Source organism: Salvelinus namaycush, chromosome 2, assembly GCF_016432855.1.
Source record: "Salvelinus namaycush isolate Seneca chromosome 2, SaNama_1.0, whole genome shotgun sequence".
Classification (NCBI taxonomy): Eukaryota; Metazoa; Chordata; class Actinopteri; order Salmoniformes; family Salmonidae; genus Salvelinus; species Salvelinus namaycush.
In genome coordinates, this window is record NC_052308.1 from 54,129,713 (window position 1) to 54,153,014 (window position 23,302).

The window sequence follows — 23,302 nt, forward strand, 5'->3', positions numbered from 1 at the left end:
GTCTAACAGATTGAAAAACTACCAGGAATGATACAACAAAAAACTCAGCTTGGCAAGCTTGAGTTATCTTGTTTGTGAAAGATGCTAATATAGACACAGTTGCTGACATAGGGATAATTATCGTACAGATTCTTAATTTTTCATTGGATATTGAAGAAAGGCAAACATACAGGTCCGTAAAAATTAAATTAACACAATACCATTCTCATTTCAGAGAATCCATCAAACGTCATGGTATGGTAAATGTAATGTGTTTCTACACTTTCAAAAAGGATTTACAATGGAAAACCAATGCAACAAAAGAGCTCATCTCAAAGATTTAGCTGAGAAGTTACGTTGGCGTTTGAGTTTTCAAACATTAACAAGAGGGTTATACTACAAAGCAACCTATAGCTACACAGGGTTTTCCCATTTCAGCTCAGGCTTCATCCGTACTACGACGGTGGATATTGCTGTTCCGCCTGCCGCGAACTCTAGCAGGCTTATAAGTGCATGTCGCTCGTGGCTAGTTGAACGCTGAACTCCTCATTGGGACAATGCAGAAACATCAATCCATGGGCAAGTCAGTGCCATTTTAATTTGTGCCGAAAAGATAAGCAAATTCAGCAGGCTGTTGTGTGAAATAGACTTTTAGGAGTGCAGTCTTTATTTTATTACTTTGCTGTGGTTATCAATGCACGAGCACCTTTATTACACACTCCCATCAATAAAATAATTGAATTAAGTCAAAAAAGGTTTTACTGTACGTGACGTTTCAAATGCATTTGTCATTACTTAATGTGTAATGTGATAGGTATTTTAAAATTACTATTTTTTAACAAAAACAATTTATTAATAAATATTTAAAATCAGTCGTCTTCCTCAAATTAAGTGGATGATGACGCAATCTTGGCGAGAGTGAGGGAATCTGATTTTATTGGTCCTAAACTCGTGGCTAAGACACTTAATTCAGGATAAATGTAGTTAGACCCGAGTTAACCTGCCCTGGAGCAGGTTAGTTCTGAAGGATTCGTGGTCCTAGAACATTTACCTGGCAACAAGGTGAGTCACTTTCAAGGTATCCCAAGTTGAACTCAGTTACCTTGCTAACTCAAACTACATTTGTAGTATAGGGCTAGCATACTTGATGAGGAACCAAATAGCGCCCCACAGTGGAGGTGTTATAATACCCATAAAATCTAGTGGTCAAACAGGGAAATGGCTCCAATTGTTTTCCCACCATACATTTTTCCCCATAGGGGATTTTAGAAACACTTAAAATAAGTGCTGTGTTTCGTGTAGGCTTTCCCTGGCGTGACGCTTGGATAACCATGTAAATCTCTCTAGGACAAGGTGACTTTTATCAATATATTAGGTCCTATTTACTGATTCGAAAATGCTAATTCGCATCAAAGCAGACATCACGCAAAACTACAAATCCCTGCAAAACTACAAATCTCTAGCTGACACCTTTGCTAAAAGGTATTGTGTCAATTTAAAATTACAAGTCAGTTCACAGAATTGTCCACTTAAATACATTTGGCCAATTTCTTAATTACTACATTTAGCTAACAGATAGTTCATCCAGATATTCTTACCTTTGCCTCGAGTCTGCAGTCTCATCCAGATAATAATGGCATTTGTAGTTCTTTATGATAGCCACATTAGGAGCTAATTAACATTTCAGTTTGCCTGGTAAATATAGGCGAATATGTTAATAAAAGTCACCTTGTCTGAGAGATTTACACGGTTATCAAAACATTACGTCAGGGTAAGCCTACAGGAAACACAGCCCTTATTTTAAGTATTTCTAAAATCCATCTATGGGATAAATGAACGGTGTACAAACTATTGGAGCCATTCGCCTGTTTGACCGCCATGTTCTATGGGTATAATGACTCATACTGTGGTACTCTATAAGGACATTGATTCTACCCTTGCACCATATGATTAGCTACACATCAACCTGACCTACTCTCCTGCCCTGGTAAAAATATTTAATTAATCTCTCAGCGGAGCCAGAGAAAGTGGCAATATCCTTTGAGGAGTATTGGGACTAGTGCAGGTCGTATTGTCACAGATTGCGCTTCAGTCTTTTAGCCTGAGCTGACCAGCCCAGCCTACATAATAATAATACAGGCCTTAGGAGCAGTTTACTCCTGTCGCGACCCTTAACCCCTAAGAGTCTAGGACACACGCAGGGTGGTGCGATTCTCCTCCTTGGCCCGCTGCTTCTTGGCGAGGTCGCTAGCGATGGCTAAAGCACCCCCCTTGAGGAAGCGGACAAAGTTCTCCCCAACTAGAGGCCCCATGGCGTACAGCCCCCCCTCTGACACCGACTCGTACGTGTAGGGGTCAACTTCCAGGGGGTTCCGCCGGCACGTGATTGGCTCCTGGGGGTTGAGGCCGAGGGGCCGTCCGTTCTCAGGGAGGAAGGACAGGTTGGGGTGGGCGCCAATCAGCACCAGGGCCATGGAGACCTGCAGCACGGTGCGACATCCGTCCTCCCCCTCCAGCACGCACTTCCTGTCAGGCTTGAAGGCCACCACCCGGTGTTTGGGCAGGCTGACGTAGCCTGGGTAGGAGCCAGTAGACATGGAGGCGGTGTTGTTTTCCTGTTGGTCCACCGGGGTGCCCGTTCCCCCAGAGTTGGGGATGTCTTGGCCATGCTGCTGCTGCTGGGTCATCATCTGGTGCACCTTGTGGTACTCAGGGTAGAGGAGCTTGGGAAGCTGGTTGAAGATGAGGCCTGGGTCGGTGACCGAGCGCCGGAAGGCGTGGTACACAGGCGTGTTAAGGTGGTGAGCTGCCAGGACAGCGTCGGCCGCTGTCAGCCCGGCTCCCACCACCAGTACCGGGTCTGAGGTGTGGTCCAGCTGGCCTCTGGAGATTGCTGCCTCCAGCTCCCAGAAGCTGTGGCACACGAAGGGGAGACCCTCGCCTTCCACACCCAGACGGGCCGGGATGTCATGGGTGCCCGTGGCCAGAACCACGTAGTCTGCGCACACTGTAAAGGGGACCTCTGACAGACTTCCTTCCCCCAGCTCGTCAGCCTCCCTCTTCTGGGTCCCCTGGACTTTCCAAAAGGGACGGCCGCTGGCCCCCTCGCAGTTCACCCTCTGTATGGAGGTGACGGTGGTGCCGCAGGCGAAGCTGTCCTCCAGGCCCATCTGGTTGACATAGTGCTGGTAGTAGGAGGCGATCTCGGCGGGGGTGGCCCTGTCGTTACGGACGTTCCTGAAACAAAGATTTAAGTATGAGGGTCAGACACCGGTGTTTAAAATACACACAAAAAAGGTCCTTGGGGCCAAAACCTGAATGAAAACAAAAAAACAGCCTCATTCACCAGCCATTTGTCTTTGACACAAAACCACATTTGTTTTGCCTCTATTTTCACTAAACCTAAGGCATTAATACTGGTAGCTAATCCTAGTTCCTAAACGGCTCAACACAGAAAAAACTACATGCAAACAAGAATATTTCCCTTAAGTGAACACTCCTATTCAGTAAGAATGATAAGGTCAATCTGGAATGGCTGATTCGACTGTGGCCACTTAAAGGAAAAATTCACACCAAAAACTAAGTTATTTTTTATTAGTACACTGTTACTCTGAACAACAATATAAAACGCAACATGTAAAGTGTTGGTCCCATGTTTCATGAGCCGAAATAAAAGATCCCAGACATTTTTCAAATGCACAAAAAGCTAATTTCGCTCAAATTTTGTGCAGAAATTTGTTCACATCCCTATTAGTGAGCATTTCTCCTTTGCTAAAACAATCCATCCATCTGACAGGTGTGGCATATCAAGAAGCTAATTAAACATCATGATCATTACATAGGTTCACCTTGTGCTGGGGACAATAAAAGGCCACTAAAATGTGCAGTTTTGTCACAGATGTCTCAAGTTGAGGGAGCGTGCAATTGGAATGCTGACTGGAGGAATGTCCACCGGAGCTGTTGCCAGATAATTGAATGTTAATTTCTATCATAAGCTGCCTTCAACTTCGTTTTAGAAAATTTGGTAGTACGTCCAACTGGCCTGACAACTGCAGACCATGTGTAACCATGCCAGCCCAGGACCTCCACATCCGGTTTCTTCACACTGCGGGATCGTCTTGAGACCAGCCATCCAGATAACTGATGAAACTGTGGATTTGCACAACCTAAGAATTTCTGCACAAACTGTCAGTAACGGTCTCAGGAAAGCTCATCTGCGTTCTCCTCACCAGGGTCTTGATCTGACTGCAGTTCTGCGTCGTAACCGACTTCATTGGGCAAATGCTCACCTTCGATGGCCACTGGCACGCTGGAGATGTGTGCTGTTCACAGATGAATCCCGGTTTGAACTGTACCAGGCAGATGGCAGACAGCGTGTATAGCGTTGTGTGTACGAGTGGTTTGCTGTTGTGAACAGAGTGCTCCATGGTGGCGGTGCAGTTATGATATGGGCAGGCATAAGCTACGAACAACGAACAAAACTGCATTTTATTGATGGCAATTTAAATGCACAGAGATACCGTGACAAGATCCTGAGGCCCATTGTCGTGCTATTCATCCGCTGCCATCAACTCATGTTTCAGCATGATAATGCACGGCCCCATGGCACAAGGATCTGTACAAGATTCCTTCGCACAGCTATTGAAGAAGAGTGGGGACAACAATTCACAGGCTACAATCAACAGCCTGATCAACTCTATGGAAAGGAGATGACACGCTGCATGAGGCAAATGGTGGTCACACCAGATACTGACTGGTTCTGATCCACGCCCCTACCTTAAGGTATCTGTGACCAACAGATATATCTGTATCCGTCATGTGAAATTCATAGATTAGGGCATAATGAATTCACTTCAATTAAATGATTTCCTTATTTGAATTGTAACACAGTAAAATCTTTGAAATGGTTTGATTTTTGTTCAGTGTAATACAGTCCCAAAATGTTTAGCATGTCAGCATTCAAGATATTGGACTAAAAAAAAGGAGTGTCACCTGCCACAAAACGCATCATCATCATGATGTGGCAAGTAAATCTTTGATTCTGTGGATTAATGAAAAAAATATCAAAAGAAAAAGTTAATTTTGTCAATTTTTCCCTTAATGGTGCTGTAGCTTGTTAGGAGGACCCACCTGCGCTTTTCTCTCATCCACTCCTTAAGCTTCAGGCCGGGCAGTTCCATCCAGTTAGCCAGGCTGAGAGTGAGCATGGAGCCTTCCATCGCCTAAGGAGACAAACACACAAACACCAGCACCATTAACCACAAGGCTGAAAGCCACATATGCAAACTTTCGTGTCCCAAATGGCATCCTATTTCCTATGAATGGCGTTACTGTTGGCCAGGGCCCAATGTGTTCTGGTCAATGGTCATCAGATGCATATTTCACCCACCCACCTTTTTCCCAGAAAGCAACGGTCTGCCATTGTCCCTTGCTGTTTTACATGCCAATGTATCTGCAGGTATGCAAACTACAGGTGGTTTTACTAGCTACATGCCATTAGTTAGCCATGACATATAAACAACATTTTTCACTAAGGATACTATGTAAGGAATTTACCAAGAGATTGACTATAACTATCCATCTCAAACAAAAAAACTATTACACAAAATAGTAAAGCTGTCAAGCAAAATCAGTGTAGTTCATCTCAAGAAAATGGAAGTGCTGTTCTTGGAGAGAGTGTCAAGGGCAGAAGTGAGAATTGCCACCGACCTGACACACCCACTCAACCAGGAGTGCCGCCTATACAGAGTCCACCTTTACAAGAAATCATTCATCTCCACCAGTATAAGTCAATTGAATAAATACAGTAACTGCACCCCCCCAGAACTTACGAACTGAGTTGCAAACTATATCCATCTGTAAACCGTGTTGTCGGCTGTATTATTTATGCACTTGGGGTGATGCTTTCTGCGGTTTTTTGAGATGCAAGACACATTTTCAGAAAGGGACCAAGAATTATTATTATTATTGCATCAATTCTTGTTTTTCTGAGAAATATTAGTGTTGAAAATTCAAAATTGTCTGTACAATCAACTTAGACAGACAGACATACTTACCCACCAGATATGCCACCAGGGGTCTCTTCACAGTCCCCAAATCCAGAATGAATTCAAGGCAAATCACAATATTATATAGAGCCATGATCACATCTCTCCCTTCCATCTTGAATGACTCAATTTGCTTTAACAAATAAAACAACACCTCACAGCACAACGTCTCTCCCCAATCTGACCTAATTAACTCGTAGGCAACCAGGGGTACTGTGTTCCTATCCACACTGGGTACTTCAGAGGACTCATAAAACCATAGGCTTACAGGGAAAATACACGAGGGGGTACTTCAAGGGTACTTTGGGCAAAGCAAAATGTACCTGATGGTACAGTAACCGAAAAAGGTTTGGAACCACTGTACTAATGTAAACTCTGCAAAAAAAAGCAATAAGCAATGTCCCTTTTTCAGGACCCTGTCTTTCAAAGATAATTAGTAAAAATCCAAATAACTTCACAGATCTTCATTGTAAAGGGTTTAAACACGGTTTCCCATGCTTGTTCAACGAACCATAAACAATGAATATACATGCACCTGTGGAACGGTCATTAAGACACTAACAGCTTAGAGACGGTAGGCAACTAAGGTCACGGTTATGAAAACTTAGGACACTAGAGGCATTTCGACTGACTCTGAAAAACACCAAAACGAAAGATGCCCAGGGTCCCTGCTCATCTGCGTGAACGTGCATTAGGCATGCTGTTAAGGAGGCATGAGGACTGCAGATGTGGCCAAAGCAATGAATTGCAATGTCCGTACTGTGAGACGCCTAAGACAGCGCTACAGGGAGACAGGACGGACAGCTGATGTGCAGTCCATGAGGAGATGCACTGCAGTACTTAATGCAGCTGGTGGCAACACCAGGTACTGACTTACTTTTGATTTTGACCCCCCTTTATTCAGGCACACATTATTCAATTTCTGTTAGTCACATGTCTGTGGAACTTGTTCAGTTTATGTCTCAGTTGTTGAATCTTGTTATGTTCATACAAATATTTACACGTGTTAAGTTTGCTGAAAATAAACGCAGTTGACAGTGAGAGGACGTTTTTTGTGTGTGCTCAGTTTATGTATGCGTGCAACCCGTAGGACCTTTTTTGGTTCTATTGTTCTGATTTTAAATTTGTGTAGTTCAGTCCTTTCGCTGTTCTTGTCTATTGATGTTCTGTATTATGTTATGTTTTATGTTTTGTATAGACCCCAGGAAGAGTAGCTGCTGCTTCAGCAACAGCTAATGGGGATTTTAATAAAATACAAAATACCCAAGGCCATTTTCCACTTGACAAAAACAGACTTCAGAGATTTAAGGCGGTGACAGACCAATTCTGAATGTTAGCAAAGAATACGTTTATGACCCAATTTTTTTACCAAATTGCAAATCACCACCTGGCCCCTTCCATAAAGCACCTTGTGTGTATCTGAAAATGATTGGATTGTTGTGAGCAACATCACAAGGACAAGTTGGAATTCTTGGACTAACCAATCCTTTTTAGATCTGAACAAAGTGGGGACCAGGGGGTCAACATGGTATTGGGCAATTATTATGGACTGGGCACTTACATGCCAGGCTCCTCCTGGGGGTCCTTTGCCAAGCACCAGGTGTGGGGTGGCCCGCTCCGGTTCATAGCGCCAAAGCAGGGGTGAGGCATGGTCCAGCCCAAAGTCACTGTCGGGCAGGAGCAGGGAGTCAAACAGCACAGCCACAGGGTTGGAGGAGCGGCCCTCTAGTCCCTCACACAGGTACTCCAGGTCCTGCACACAGAAACAAACACGTAAACAACTTAGTACAAAGACTGTGGTATGTAGCCCTACCTACCTATTATATAATTAGTTTTAGGGTCTAGCTCATTGAAAAACAAAATGCCACCCTTTATCAAGGACACTAATAAAGCTTTTTACTAAGCTTATAACATGGACACAACTTTATTTACAAAACCTCCTGTAGCCTACATACAGACCTTACTTACAGCCACACAAATATTTCTACTGAGCATACATCCAGGTAGTAATAGTTGCATAACTACCAACAAACCATAAATCTTAGTGGTAAACACAAACAGACAGCATTTTACAGAACATTTTAACTAGCACCTACAACCAGTCCGGGCAACTGTAAACCAACACCCACCAAGCTAGGTTTAAAATGCGAGTTGTCACAGAGACATTGTGAAGACAGACGAGGTGTCATTCTTACCAGCTCCATCAGTGACAGGTGAGGCTGTTGATCCAGCTTGCCTTGCAGTAGGGGGTTAGGGTGAGTGCCCTCTGGAGACAGGTAGGGGGTGTAACCTGACAACAGATATGACAGGCAGATGCCCGAGGGGCCGTTACCTAGGAGAGAAAGAGGTGCAAGTTCAGACAAGTTGAATAAATTAGTTTAACCACTACAGCTTATGTTTGTTTATGTAGGCTAGGCTACTAGGCTACCTGGGGCGGCAGGTAGCCTAGTGGTTGGAGCGTTGGACTTGTAACCGAAAGGTTGCAAGATCGAATCCCCGAGCTGACAAGGTAAAAATCTGTCGTTCTGCCCCTGAACAAGGCAGTTAACCCACTGTTCCTAGGCCGTCATTGAAAATAAGAATTTGTTCTTAACTGACTTGCCTAGTTAAATAAAGGTTAAAACAATTATTATAATAATAATAATGTAGTGCCTTAATATTATGTAAGGCAATATATTAACATTATTTAGGGGCTCATACAGGCTTTGGCTGTCATGAAACTTTGTCAGCCGGTTATTGCCAGGCAAAAGACTGCTGGTCTCACGATAATAGACAGTCAATTAACATAAACACGTTTAGTATCTCCAGGCCTAAACGCATACAAGCCACTGATGCACGTCTTTGGAACGTCTACATTTAAGAAAGTCGAAATCAATTTAATATCCATCATCACAATAAATCCATTATTCATTTTAAGCAAAAAAGCTTGCGCTCTGTTCCTTGCCTCAGAATAGCCTGTGCAGCCTAACATCAAGTGATTATATTTTCCCCATCAGACTACTCTCAATTTTGTCTTTACTAATAGGTCAAATTAATTTTGATTAAAGAACGGCCCATTATAAAATGGCCAGGGGGAAAAAGGCGTCATCCATATGCACTCAAATAGTGGCTGGAGGCCGCTTTCCTGCTGGTTCAATTTTCAAAATCAGCCTGGGTAGGCTACTCTGGTTATTTCACTCCATGAATCAACCACTGTTTGAAGAGCATGCAGCTTCTCGCTGCAGGACAGGTGATATTCCGCCCAAACGCTGTATGCCATGGGCCCTCCAACCCTGTTCCTGCAGCTAGCCAGTGCTTAAATTGGGAAACCAAGTGAAATTTGTTTGGGAGCATCAAAAGTAACATGTTTTCACAACTAAAAATATTGCATTAAACTGTTGACAGCCCCTCTCTCTGCACACTCAAGAGAGGATTGAAGGAGAGAGGGGAGGAGATTGAAACACGGTGGTGAGATTCTGTAACTATAAGGTAATGTGTCAGTCGATAAATTACGAAAATGTTTTAAAAAATGCCCTATTACTAGGCTATTCAAAATCAAATACAAATTGTAGGCTAACTCTGTAAGACAACCTGAACAATCAATGAACCAACGTCATCACCTAGGCGTTCTCTCCCAGACTAATGAATAGAAAGTTTGGCACGTTGCATAAGGTAACCAGTCCATCCAGTATGCATAATAACACAGTCCACACTCAAAGATGATTACAATAATTGTTTTAATTTTGGAGTATAGGCTATACGTATTATTTACCAAAGACACGTTAAATATTTGTATGTATTTATCGGCTATGTATTGTACAACATTGTATAACGGCACAGTCATTATTTTAATTCTGTTTTTTCCCTTCTTTTTTTGGGCTCATTTATAGGCCTATGTATTATCTCTAATATGCGTATGGATGTTTTGAATTATTCACAACCTTAGAAAGCGATGTCCATTTTGTTATGTTAGGCTTTGAAACCTGTTGTTGAACTTCTTTCTTCAAATTGATCAATCACAGTGAGGTGAGTTTTAAAAGCATGATACTGTTTTGATAAGTGTTTGATGCGATTTTCGATTGCATTTGCATTTATGTCAGTGTGGTTAGGGACAACAGGTCCATGAGTACCAGGCCATTTGCACCCTGATGGTCATTAGTGAGTTGGGTACCACCAAGCATGTCCGGAGTGCATAAGAGATTACCGTGATGTCAAAGTTTACTGTAGTAATGGCTCGTGACTTCTGGTGTGGTGGTAATATGTTCACCACATCAGGAATGTAAAAATCTGATATGAGAATAAACCATGAATAGCAGTCAAAAAAGTATTTGTATAAAAATATACTTGGCTTTTAAGAATGCCTCGCTTAAGAATAGCCTAAAAAAGTCATTTGAGATAAGTGTTCTTCTTATAAGGGGAGCACATTGTGCCATCATTCTAACAAACTAGGTTCTTATGGGGTCGTTCCACCTCAAAAAGCACAAGAAAGAGGATTGACACCCACCATCTCAGATTGTTCCGACATTGTTTGTTGTAAGAAATATAACATTAGCATTCCTGCAACATTATTTTGTTGAAATATAATCTTGTCTCTGAGATATGAAGGTAATTGATTGCATCCAAATTGACCATTTTAATTTATAGGATTCATATAATTTTCAATACATATAGTACTTAACATCCAAATGTTTCTAACTATGAGTAGGAATCCAAAGAAAAGGTAAAAAGCCACCCACCTCATTCCCAACCCAACAATGAGTATACAGTATCAGTTATCTATGAATCTTATGTAGCTGTTTTGTTTTTCATCCTATGCAATGTATTCTCAGTGAATGTGGTGTTTCCCCCCCTCCCTGTTCATAGAAATTATAAAATTGAAGTTGTTAGTTTTATGTCCCATTCTACATCCTGAAAATACCATGTTCTGCAATCAATTATTTTAATTTCTCAGAGATCCAATTATCTTTCAACAAAAATAATGGTGTAGAAATACTAATCTTAACTGTTTCTAACTACAGAAACAATTTTAGAACAATCTGAGATGGTGGGTGTCATATCTTGGAACGAGCCTTGTGAGTCTACTAGGATCTAGGGCACTTGACATTGGTGACAATGCATCCTTTCACCCACCGTATGCAATTTGGAAATTGCCTCAGAAGAAAAACACTGTTGTGCAAAGTGTTACTTCCTTCCCTATAATACCGGTAGCAGTTTCATAGTCTAGTCCCTGAGAAGATCTTTGACCAAATTCCCTACTGTGTGTAGAAATAACTTGTAACCAAATCTGGTTTTATAGCCAAGTCTTTCAGAGCTGAATGTGTACAGTAACCCCAGTCTTACCGATGACAACAACTGGCAGAATCTCTCTGGGAAGGATATCTTTATTTTGCAGGTCCATGGCCACTGTATGCTTTTATCTGCAAGGAGAGAAAAAAAGGGACGTTAACCATTAGCCTTTAAATTCCTGCCCTGGTCTTCTACTTCAGTACATTTCCACAGTCCACCAATGACACATCCCTGTCCGACACCATTGCCAAGTTGGTTTCCATAACTGCACATAAAAGAAACAAAACACTTCCATCTGGGCGAGACCAGCCTCCGTGTCCTCAAGCCAAGGTGAACGTGTACAGATAAGAGAAGTTAAATGTGGAACGGAAACTGCAGCTAAAACACAACTCAAATAGTTGAGGGAGAGCACTTAAATGGCTGGGAAGGGTCCAATAGTGATCTAATTTAGCCAGGAAGGGGGCGAGGACAGCTTTAAACATGTAAGGGGAGAAGTAGTACAGTAGTGAAGTGAGTAATGGGGGGGGGGAAGAGACGTGTCATACCAGAAAGCTCTGGGAACCCTACTGGATCCTTGCAGAGGCTTACAGCGAGCAGAGTGGTTATACAACTCACTTTGCTTGTAAGCGTGACTCGGCAGAAAGTTTAAAGCGATAGCGCAGCAAGAAGCTTTTATGTCATCTCAATCCCGCTGAGCTGGACTCACAATGCAAAGGAAACTATGTGGACTGACTAAGATTTGACTGTTACAAGCAGATGTTCCTTACCTTTTCTAGTGACAGTCAGTGCAATATTATTTAAATACTTTAACCCATATTGTTTGTTTATAGGCTTATATAGAACAGCTGGACAGGATTAAAGTGAGATATTAGCCCACCCAAGATCTAGGTTAAGATGTCCTTGTTAAAACCGTATTTTGTCAGACCACAACATATTGACATTTCAAATGTTTTTTTCTTGTATTCATCCCAAAGAACTACATTGTCCTCAGTTGTCTCTATCTGCCTGCCTTTCTGTACGTGTCAGTCTCTACTTGTCTGTGACTGACACGTCAGTGATCAAAGCTTGCATAAATTTGCAGTCGTTACAGCTACATATTTTGTCTAGGTAGGTCATCCTGGGGGCGAAGGCTTACTTGTCTGAAATGGTACAACTAATAACTTAATTTGTCAAACTGCACCTCTCCTGTAAACGTCTCAACTAAAGACCACAGAATTGAGGGGACTTACACTTTATTAATTTTTTACCTCAGACTGGTGATGCTAGTATAAAAGTTCATAGTCATGATGACAAGAACAATTGCTTAAAACATATGTTTTTTTACAGTTGATTTCATCATACACGCTCATTGGTTTTGTACTGTTGATTTCATCTTAGAACGCATCTATCATTTTCTTTCTCAAATGGCACAGAATTCAATATAATTCAGGGTGGTCTCTGTATAAAAGTCGCTGGGAACACATCAATACACAGATTTGAAAGTCAAACTATCACTTAAATAGCAGCCAACCGTTGTGACTGTTGATATCCTATGGCGGGTCGTGAATCGCTGAAGTTAACAGAAAGTGAATTATTCCTCTTTCCCCGTGATGGCAGCCTCCCGAAATCAACATTGGCCATTGCAAAATAATAGATAGAAGCCTTATACAAATTCTCATCTAACCAACTATGTATAGGTTATTCTGTGTTTCCATGAATAGTGTTAGTTTAAACAGTGCATATCACCCCCCTCCCAATTGATGAATGATATATTGCCACTAGACAAATTATTTTTGGGGGCGTGTGCGGTTTATAAGTTGTTAGTTTAAAAAAATACAAGTAATATGACTACTATTGTTGCACATGTATGTGTGGATAGTACATTTTTGGTTTATGTTTTTAATATCATGAACTGTTTCTGCATATTGGTTATTGATTTGGACACTTTAAAACTGTGTTTTTACATTGAGCTATTTATCAATTCGCTAATTAAACTCAACTAACGTTAGTGTGGGCAGACTGGAGCTCTGACGACAACTTAATTTGATCAAAAACGACTGATTTCAGCACCCAAAGAATAGCACGCAATTACACAGAACAATGCCGTGTGTAACTGCAGGCTATTATTTGGGTGCTTTAATAAGTCATGTTTGATAGAAACTTCATGAATGTCTTGTCTACAGGAAGAACCGATAACATCCTTTTCAATTTAAGATAAAGGAATAAATTAAACTTCCAATATTCATTCCAAATGCAATTGTACTTATTCAGGTAAAAACTGCTGAATGAGTCCAAAAACGTGCTGTGATTTATTTATTTTGATGATACCAGAAATCACAAAAACGGGTTTGCCTTGCATAAACAGAGTCCCTTTGGACGGTAAAATGAAAACGACTCAATCCCGCCATCTGCCGGCCTGTTTCACTGTACCAAATGATGTAATCCTGCCAGACCACCACATGAGGTTATGATATAACTGCTTACGACTCAATGCGCTATGGTTATAAATAATGTGCCATGTTAACATAAATCGAATACATGTCAATATTCGCCATGCTAGCTGAAAATGCTTGCCAAATTAGCTCGCTAGGTTCGAATGAATCATGGGTCCTATATTGTAGCCAATAATTTCCGTCCATGCGCTACGCGAGACGTGCACAGTACCCGCAAACAGCCCGATTGTAGTCTAGTAGTGGACCATCTGACTGCAGCCGACGCACCCTTCTAACTGGACTGTAGCCTAATTATCGATAGATTAAAGTTACACACACACACACACAACCTGAATCCAACGCAAAATGTCTAGACTGATAGCCTTGTTTAAATGATTTAGATTTCTACTTCAATGCTGGGTTCCTGTCTACGGTTTCCATCGGCAACCGGCACATTGAAACCACGTCAAATTCGCTATTTACCAACAGACACATCAGGAACAGCCTAGAAGACGTCGGAGAAAAGTTAAATGGGCCAAATAAGGTGAACGAAAATGTTGAAATATTGACTACAATGTTTCCACTTACCGATAGCTATGAAGACAAGGCTACCGCTGATATCCCTTAAACGTTGCTAGTTATCAAACGCCTACCCTTGTTGAAAACCTTCGATTCCTTCCCCAGGCAGGTTCAACCGACTGCAATCTCTAAAGATATGCCTCAAATTCTCGTTATGTGACTCTTTCACCGACATGTGTAAAATGCTGCAATGTTACGGTAACCCGCGATGGAAGAAGAGCATGAACTAATTTTATAATTCCTATTTGCGTTGTGTTCACCAGCCACTCATGGTCACCTTCTTCTTCGTCTTTGGGATTGGGTTGGTGGATCGCATCCAACTTTAAAGTGCATACACCGCCACCTACTGTACTGAAGTGTGAGACCAGTCACGGCCTACCTACATTAAATTAAATTCTTATTCCGGTTCCTAAATAAAAATAATAATTCCACCAATTAACCCTACACCTTTATATCACAATTTCATCAAAAATGTAAATCATTAACTCTTTTGCATTCAAATCTTGTATACCCAGGTACTTCTCTTCAACTGCCATCTATACTCATTAAAAACCCACTCCCCCATTCCACTACTTTGACCCTATCTGCTCCTGCACCATGTCAACATACTGGGATGACGGGATCCCTCAACACACCCTGTAATTCTTCTGAATTCAAATCTCGTATACCCAAATACTTCTATGCAGCTTCCACCACAACATATATTTTCTGCGATTTTACATTCCATTTCTGCAGTACAGTTGATAACCATTGCTACGAAGGCTAAGAAGCCAACCTTATTCAAACATAAATCACTCATTGTCCTATCCCTCTGTGCTGGTAAAAATCTACTCACTGAGATTCTCTCAGGATCCCTCACCCTTGACCCATCCTCCTCTACTTTTTTCACTGCCTCAACATACAACACTTTCTGCACAACTCTGACTCTGGCCACTTCAACTTGCCTCTCTCGTCATGGTCAACTGGAGATGACGCTTGAAATGACTATAGGCTTTCTCCTTGATGATGCAATCCGCGCTATCTGGGATCCTTGGGACGTCCCTACCCCATTGAAGTTTACATCTTAAATGCTAGAGGTTAGGGTATGGACGTCCCAAGGATCACAGATAGCACTGAACATCATGCAAGCAACTGGGCAAGTTTGTTTTGAATGGTCTGGTCCCGAGGGTGGATGGAGATTTCCCTCAAGGACAAATGGAATGGTCTCAAATGGAGAACGGTGTGATTGCTACCCACAATTCGGGGCCCGCAATTCGCATGCCTTCCTGCATGCGTTCACACCCATACAGAGGCCACTTGTCGCGTTCACATCCTAGTTGGAACTAGAAAACTCTGAAATTTCCGACTTGCTGATTTGTTGAACGCGGCACGTGTATAACTACAACCAGTTAGCATGTCGGAAATGTTTGAGTTTACTAGTTCTGACTAGCACGTGAACGCGGCAACTCTCACCATTGAAGGTAGCTGAACCCATGGCTGTGTTCGAGGGCATCAACACCGGGATGAGTCATGGGTAAATTGTGACTGACCTACAAATAATATTGAGTAGTTTTTAGGATGCAAGGTGATTTGTAGATCAGTCAGTTTCGAATTGCCTTTAAACTCAACTGCAATGTCGAACGAGCCCTGTGTGTCTTGTGCACTTTGTTTGTTTGCGAGTGTTTCTTGTCATAATCATTCCAAATACTTTTATATAGTCAACAAGTTTCTAAAACGCTTCTATGTTTCTGTAATTGTAATGTATGCGTGTCTACGTTTAAATGTTGTTTATGATGTGTCTATGACTGAAACATTGTTTCCCCTGCTGCTTTCTTGGTTGAACCAGGTCTCTCTTTAAAAAAATATTTTATCTCAACGAGACTAACCTGGATAAAAAAAGGATTAAAAAAATCACATAAATGTAGGCATTCTTGCATCTGCAGGAACCGCTCTTTATACTTCTATTGGTACATTTTTAAGCTAGGACTCAGGTACACAGGCGGGAGTACTCCAGCACAGTAGGTGGCGGTAATGCCCCAATAACACAGGTGGGCGGCGAGGGCCGCTATCTAGGACACTGGTAGACACGACTAGGCAGTGTCCTATGGGGGGTGATAAGAGACATATATAAGCCTAGGCAACAGTACCACCGTGTGGCTGTTGCCTATCATTGCACGTCTGACTGACATTACACAAACACCTTACTAACGTCGGGATGTAAATGTAAAATGTTCTTTGTCTAAATAAATCACTACACAAAAATAAATCACTGCATTTGACACACACAGCCTCAGTCACTTACTCACCTTGTCCACTGTCTGTGTGCCTCTCTGTGACATAAGCTAAACATCTAGCTGGCTAGCTCATCATGTCTCAGTCTAAACTGTACACTCAAAAATACAGAAAGGAGTGGTAATCAAACTCTGAATTCAAAGGCTGGTTGAAGCCGTTTATTGGAGATGATACACGGGCATGCTGCCTGTATTTTAAGGCTGATTTCTTACGCCAAACTTAGTGATCTAAAAAAACACATGACAACTCAAAAACATACTCAAAAGGCAAAGCCTTATAGCAGTTCCACCCAAAACAAGCTGCCATTTATGGTTTAAAAAATTGACTCTGCAAAAAAGGCTGAGGCCACCATAGCTATCGCTGAACACTGTTCCATGCTGGCATGTGATCACATTGGAGAAGCATGTAGAGCTGCTTTCTCAAACTCTACTGCTGCTACCCACTTCAAAATGCACAGGACAAAGTGCGCAGAAATGATTAATGGTGTTCTAGCACCATACTTTCTGAAAAAGTTGGTCGCAGATGTGGGTGACCAGCGTTTCAGCCTCCTCCTCGATGAGTCCACGGATGTAAGTGTTTCTAAGTACCTGGGGGTTGTGATAAGGTACTTTAGTGACACCAAGCAGACAATTGTATCAACATTTCTGGGGCTTGTTGAGTTGGAGGGAAGAGATGCCAAATCTATAGCCCGTGCTGTTGTGGCTTTCCTCGAGGAGTGTTGTCTTAAAAAAGAGAAACCCCTGGGGACAGGGACTGACAATGCCTCTTATGACAGGGATTAACAATGGTGTCCATAAAGTGCTGAAGGAGGAGTATGGCCTCAAATATCTGGTTCTTATTCGCTGTGTGTGCCACTCTCTGCAGCTTGTTCATTTGTAGTTCTAAACATATTTAGGGTTTTACTCATTTTTTGTCTCTCCCACGGCGTTATTCCTCTCTCCTACAGCGTCCATCACAATTACATGCACATGGCCGATTATGCAAATTAGGCGATGACGTCATTTAGCGACTTCTAGCGACTTTTAGGACAGCCAATACCTATTTTCCTTACTGAGGAGTTGGCAACACTGAGTACTAGCTAGTACTCCGGTAATGTTATGGAGGTGGGGGCGACACCGGTAGCACAGTAGTACACCGGTAGACAGTGTACTTCGTGCCCGCCTCCCGAACACTGCTTTCCTGCAGTTATGTTAACGTTACGGTGAGGGCAGGTTCTAGGCAGGTGGGACCAATGACAAGAGTGTGCAAAGCTGTCATCAAGGCAAAGTGTGGCTACTTTGAAAAATCTCAAATATATTTTTAATTGTTTTACACTTTTTTGGTAACTACATGATTCCATATGTGTTATTTCATACTTTTGATGTCTTCACTAATATTCTACAGAAAAACCCTTGAATGAGTAGGTGTGTCCAGACTTTTGACTGGTACTGTAGTGGAGGCAGCGCCTGTTTTCTTTACGACTAGCGGTAACTCTCCGTGGTTCTAAATCAATAGTTGTTTAGTTCCAAAATGTTAAAAACATTGACTTTCTTGAACATGCTGTAGATCATGTAACTGCAATATGTTTTGTGGACTTCACAGGACAGATGTTGCTCTCCAGTTTTGTGATGAAACAAAGGTGTAATTGAATGTATTCTGCCACTGTGTCTTCTAATTGTTGTGGCCTTAGGCCTATATATCACGGTGTCAAGGCATATGAACTAACAGGTTATAGAGCAAACAAAGCAATTATCACAACACATAGGTTGTAATATGCATTTTTTCCCCCTGGCTTGGCTTCCCGGTGATCTTACCCATGAAATCAAATCGTATTAGTCACATGCGCAGAAAATATCAGGTAGACCTTACCGTGAAAAGCCCTTAAAAAAATTATTACAACTGCATTGTTGGTTAACACTTTTTTAAAACCTTCATTTAACTAGGCAAGTCAGTTTAGAACAAATTCTTATTTACAATGACAGCCTAGGAACAGTGAGTTAACTGCCTTGTTCAGGGGCAGAATGACAGATTTTTTCCTTGTCAGCTCAGGGATTCGATCTAGCAACCTTTCGGTTACTGGCCCAATGCTCTAACCACTAGGTTACCTGCCGCCGAAAATAGAGTTAAGAATTATTATTATTATTATTTTTAAATAACACAAAATAACAATAACGAGGCTATATACAGGGGTTACCGAGTCTATGTCAGAGTACAGGTTAGTCAAGGTAATTGGTACATGTAGTAGGGGTAAAGTGACTATGCATAGATAATAAACAGCGAGTAGCAGCCCTTGCACTGCAACTGCTGTTAGAGACTGAACATTGTATATGAAAGTATCAGAATGTATATTTATGTAGCTATTTTTCTATTGATAATGAGAACTGTGAATGTATTTTTCTACAAAGCAATTGTAATGAACCAGATAATAGACCGTAGCCGTTTGGAAACATATTTGAAAAGAAATGAGGATTCAGGAGGGGAATGAGAATGGACCGGAAGAAGCAGAGGGTTGCAGATGAAGGATCCAGGGGTTGGACTCTAGAGTTTGGCTTAGAGTCTCAGGTAGACATCATCGTCAGGCCGTGGTAGTGTAAGGGACATTTTAATGTTTGTGCTATTCTTATAACTAATTTCTGTGTTCTATTCATGTGCTGTTCTATAAACCAATTTCTGTGTTCATGCAAGTGGTTGACTGTACAAATCACACCTATCAGTAGCTGCAATTTGGCAGTACGCCCAGACGTTGTTTTGAGAACGAATGACCGTGTTTTGAGAACAAATGAAAGATATCTCAGTTTCAAGGTCTCAGCTTAGAAAGAAGCCTTGTGGGGTGTTGGGCTGTCACATGTTATGAAACAGTATTGGTCGGTCACATGAATAGACCAAACCGGTAATGATTAATTAATTGTGCTAAATCATGCAAATATAACTTGTCTGTGTATAGCCGTATATAAGACAACTGTTGGGACCGCCCCGACAGAGTTTTCTGACAGAAATGGCTATGGTGCAATGAGTTGGTTCGAACCTCTCCAGCGTGCTGACAAATAAACTATGATTAATTTAAGATTGACTTTGAGTGTCCCTGTGTAAGAATTTCCACGACAGTAGGAAAGCTGCTGTGGTGACGTCGATCCTTAGGTTCTTCTAAGAAATACTATACTGAACAAAAATATAAACGCAACATGCAGTAATTTTTGTTGAGTTAAAGTTCATATAAGGAAATCAGTCAATATAAATGAATTCACTAGGCCCTAATCTATGGATTTCACATGACTGGGCAGGGGTGCAGCCATGGGTGGGCCTGGCAAGGCATAGGCATAGGCCCACCCACTTGGGAGCCAGGTCCACCTATTAACCATACTACCATACTATATAGTATGCTTATTGGTCATAGTATGGATATAGTATGCCAAAAGTTCCCGGATGTTGTACTACATACAGTACATTAGCCAAAATATTGAAGTATACAAGCAGTGGACACTATTTACATGCTTTTCCATGCTTTTAGGGCCCATAATGCAATTCTTCAGAAAAATGGGCGTGGCTTCACAACGTTTTCAGATTTGAAGAAGATGCCGGAAAATATGCAGCCAAAGTCCGATGAGAGTGGATACAAATTCATTGCTATAACTAATTATGGCAAATATTAAGAAAATGTTGAGCAATGTAATAAAGTAATGACTTTAAGTTAGTTAAGTTACACGTTATGTTGGCTGTTACACTCTCCCCTACTGAATTCCACTTGCAAACAAAAATACAAAACTGCACTGTGCAAACATACCAGGTACAGAGACACAACATATGTACAGAATAATCCAGAGAGAAAAAAAGTATATACACTGCTCAAAAAAATAAAAGGAACACTTAAACAACACAATGTAACTCCAAGTCAATCACACTTCTGTGAAATCAAACTGTCCACTTAGGAAGCAACACTGACTGACAATACATTTCACATGCTGTTGTGCAAATGGAATAGACAAAAGGTGGAAATTATAGGCAATTAGCAAGACACCCCCAATAAAGGAGTGGTTCTGCAGGTGGTGACCACAGACCGCTTCTCAGTTCCTATGCTTCCTGGCTGATGTTTTGGTCACTTTTGAATGCTGGCGGTGCTCTCACTCTAGTGGTAGCATGAGACGGAGTCTACAACCCACACAAGTGGCTCAGGTAGTGCAGCTCATCCAGGATGGCACATCAATGCGAGCTGTGGCAAGAAGGTTTGCTGTGTCTGTCAGCGTAGTGTCCAGAGCATGGAGGCGCTACCAGGAGACAGGCCAGTACATCAGGAGACGTGGAGGAGGCCGTAGGAGGGCAACAACCCAGCAGCAGGACCGCTACCTCCGCCTTTGTGCAAGGAGGATTAGGAGGAGCACAGCCAGAGCCCTGCAAAATGACCTCCAGCAGGCCACAAATGTGCATGTGTCTGCTCAAACGGTCAGAAACAGACTCCATGAGGGTGGTATGAGGGCCCGACGTCCACAGGTGGGGGTTGTGCTTACAGCCCAACACCGTGCAGGACGTTTGGCATTTGCCAGAGAACACCAAGATTGGCAAATTCGCCACTGGCGCCCTGTGCTCTTCACAGATGAAAGCAGGTTCACACGCACATGTGACAGACGTGACAGAGTCTGGAGACGCCGTGGAGAACGTTCTGCTGCCTGCAACATCCTCCAGCATGACCGGTTTGGCGGTGGGTCAGTCATGGTGTGGGGTGGCATTTCTTTGGGGGGCCGCACAGCCCTCCATGTGCTCGCCAGAGGTAGCCTGACTGCCATTAGGTACCGAGATGAGATCCTCAGACCCCTTGTGAGACCATATGCTGGTGCGGTTGGCCCTGGGTTCTTTCTAATGCAAGACAATGCTAGACCTCATGTGGCTGGAGTGTGTCAGCAGTTCCTGCAAGAGGAAGGCATTGATGCTATGGACTGGCCCGCCCGTTCCCCAGACCTGAATCCAATTGAGCACATCTGGGACAACATGTCTCGCTCCATCCACCAACGCCACGTTGCACCACAGACTGTCCAGGAGTTGGCGGATGCTTTAGTCCAGGTCTGGGAGGAGATCCCTCAGGAGACCATCCGCCACCTCATCAGGAGCATGCCCAGGCGTTGTAGGGAGGTCGTACAGGCACGTGGCCACACACACACTACTGAGCCTCATTTTGACTTGTTTTAAGGACATTACATCAAAGTTGGATCAGCCTGTAGTGTGGTTTTCCACTTTAATTTTGAGTGTGACTCCAAATCCAGACCTCCATGGGTTGATAAATTTGATTTCCATTGATAATTTTTGTGTGATTTTGTAGTCAGCACATTCAACTATGTAAAGAAAAAAGTATTTAATAAGAATGTTTCATTCATTCAGATCTAGGATGTGTTATTTTAGTGTTCCCTTTATTTTTTTGAGCAGTGTATTTTTATACTACCTAATAAAGAAGCTGTGTATATCGTGTATATCGAGGATGCAGAGGTAAAGCTGTGTATATCGAGGATGCAGACTCTGCTTTAAAACAGTCACTAAATATTCCAGTCATTAGACTATTCTCCATGAGAATTAGAGTGAAAAGTGGTTGATCAATCCCCTTAGCCCTCATAGGTAAACATGCCTGTTACATGTTAAGTACACTCAGCGACTTTAAATCATCCAAGTAATAAAATAAACTACCATTAGAGACATTATCATATCTGTCACATTAACATCCTGCAACCTCTAATCATGGTCACAATGATGTAAAAACAAAACAAATATCAATACCATTGACACTCTCTATTCACATATTAACCTTCAAGAGCTAACTTTCTGCTGGTTCATAATCTCAATCAGTCTTGAAACTGGTTTAAATAGTCTTCCTGCCCTTGACCTAATACGACCCAGAGTACCTTCAACTGCGTAAGGAGTGACAGTGTTGTGTACTGTTGCAATAGTGGGTCTGTCAATACAGTCAGTGTGTAACTGATCAGGTAAGGAATGGTCCGAGTTTGGTAGGTCAGTATAGATATTGTAAGCAGACTGGTCAATTAGCTCACTCACTACACTGTTATCAAATCAAAATCTAATCAAATGTATTTGTCACATACACATGGTTAGCAGATGTTAATGCAAGTGTAGCGAAATGCTTGTGCTTCTAGTTCCGACCATGCAGTAATATCTAACAAGTAATATAACCTAACAATTCCACAACAACTACCTTATACACACAAGTGTAAAGGAATGAATACGAATATGTACATAAAAATATATAAATGAGTGATGGCCGAACGGCATAGGCAAGATGCAGTAGATGGTATAGAGTACAGTATATACATATGAGATGAGTAATGTAGGGTATGAGAACATTATATAAAGTGGCATTGTTTAAAGTGGCTAGTGATACATTTAATTACATCAAGATGGCAAGATGTTACGGTCTTGGTAAGATTTTTGAAGACTCTCTGATTGAGGCAGACCTTCCAGCCACAGTATATCTTCCACAGAATCCAAAGGTGGAATATCCTGAGCATCCAAGGATCGCACATCACCCTCCAGGCACCCTCCGACACCCACGCTCTTGTTCTGTACTCAGCATCATCATCCACTGCAGTGTCCATGGCAGCTGAGACCACAAGGCCGTCATTCATGTCCTCAGACTCTGTTAATCCAGACATGTCTGTTCCATCATCAACGGCAGCATGGGGAAGAGGAAGAAAGTTGACTGGCATTATCAGGTTGCGATGTACTGTCTTCTCCTGTCCAATGGAGCTGTTCTGAATCTTAAAAGTGTGACTGTCA

The 23,302-nt window shown here is 42.1% G+C and overlaps 1 protein-coding gene across 2 annotated transcripts; it reads right to left on the reverse strand.

The window, feature by feature from the left end:
* Window positions 1–1,292: 1,292 nt before the first annotated feature.
* osgn1 (oxidative stress induced growth inhibitor 1) lies at window positions 1,293–14,565 on the reverse strand. 2 transcript variants are annotated; one of them, XM_039015186.1, is made up of 6 exons: window positions 14,291–14,565; window positions 11,346–11,422; window positions 8,222–8,358; window positions 7,588–7,779; window positions 5,110–5,201; window positions 1,293–3,216 (listed from the first exon to the last, which is right to left on the reverse strand). In XM_039015186.1, the coding sequence occupies exons 2-6, from the start codon at window positions 11,401–11,403 to the stop codon at window positions 2,166–2,168; spliced, it is 1,530 nt and encodes a 509-aa protein (XP_038871114.1). In that variant the 5' UTR covers window positions 11,404–11,422; window positions 14,291–14,565; the 3' UTR covers window positions 1,293–2,165. The 2 variants fall into 2 exon arrangements, with proteins under 2 accessions (XP_038871114.1, XP_038871123.1); XM_039015195.1 differs by lacking the exon at window positions 14,291–14,565 and having other exon boundaries at window positions 11,346–11,812.
* Between the last annotated feature and the right edge of the window lie 8,737 nt (window positions 14,566–23,302).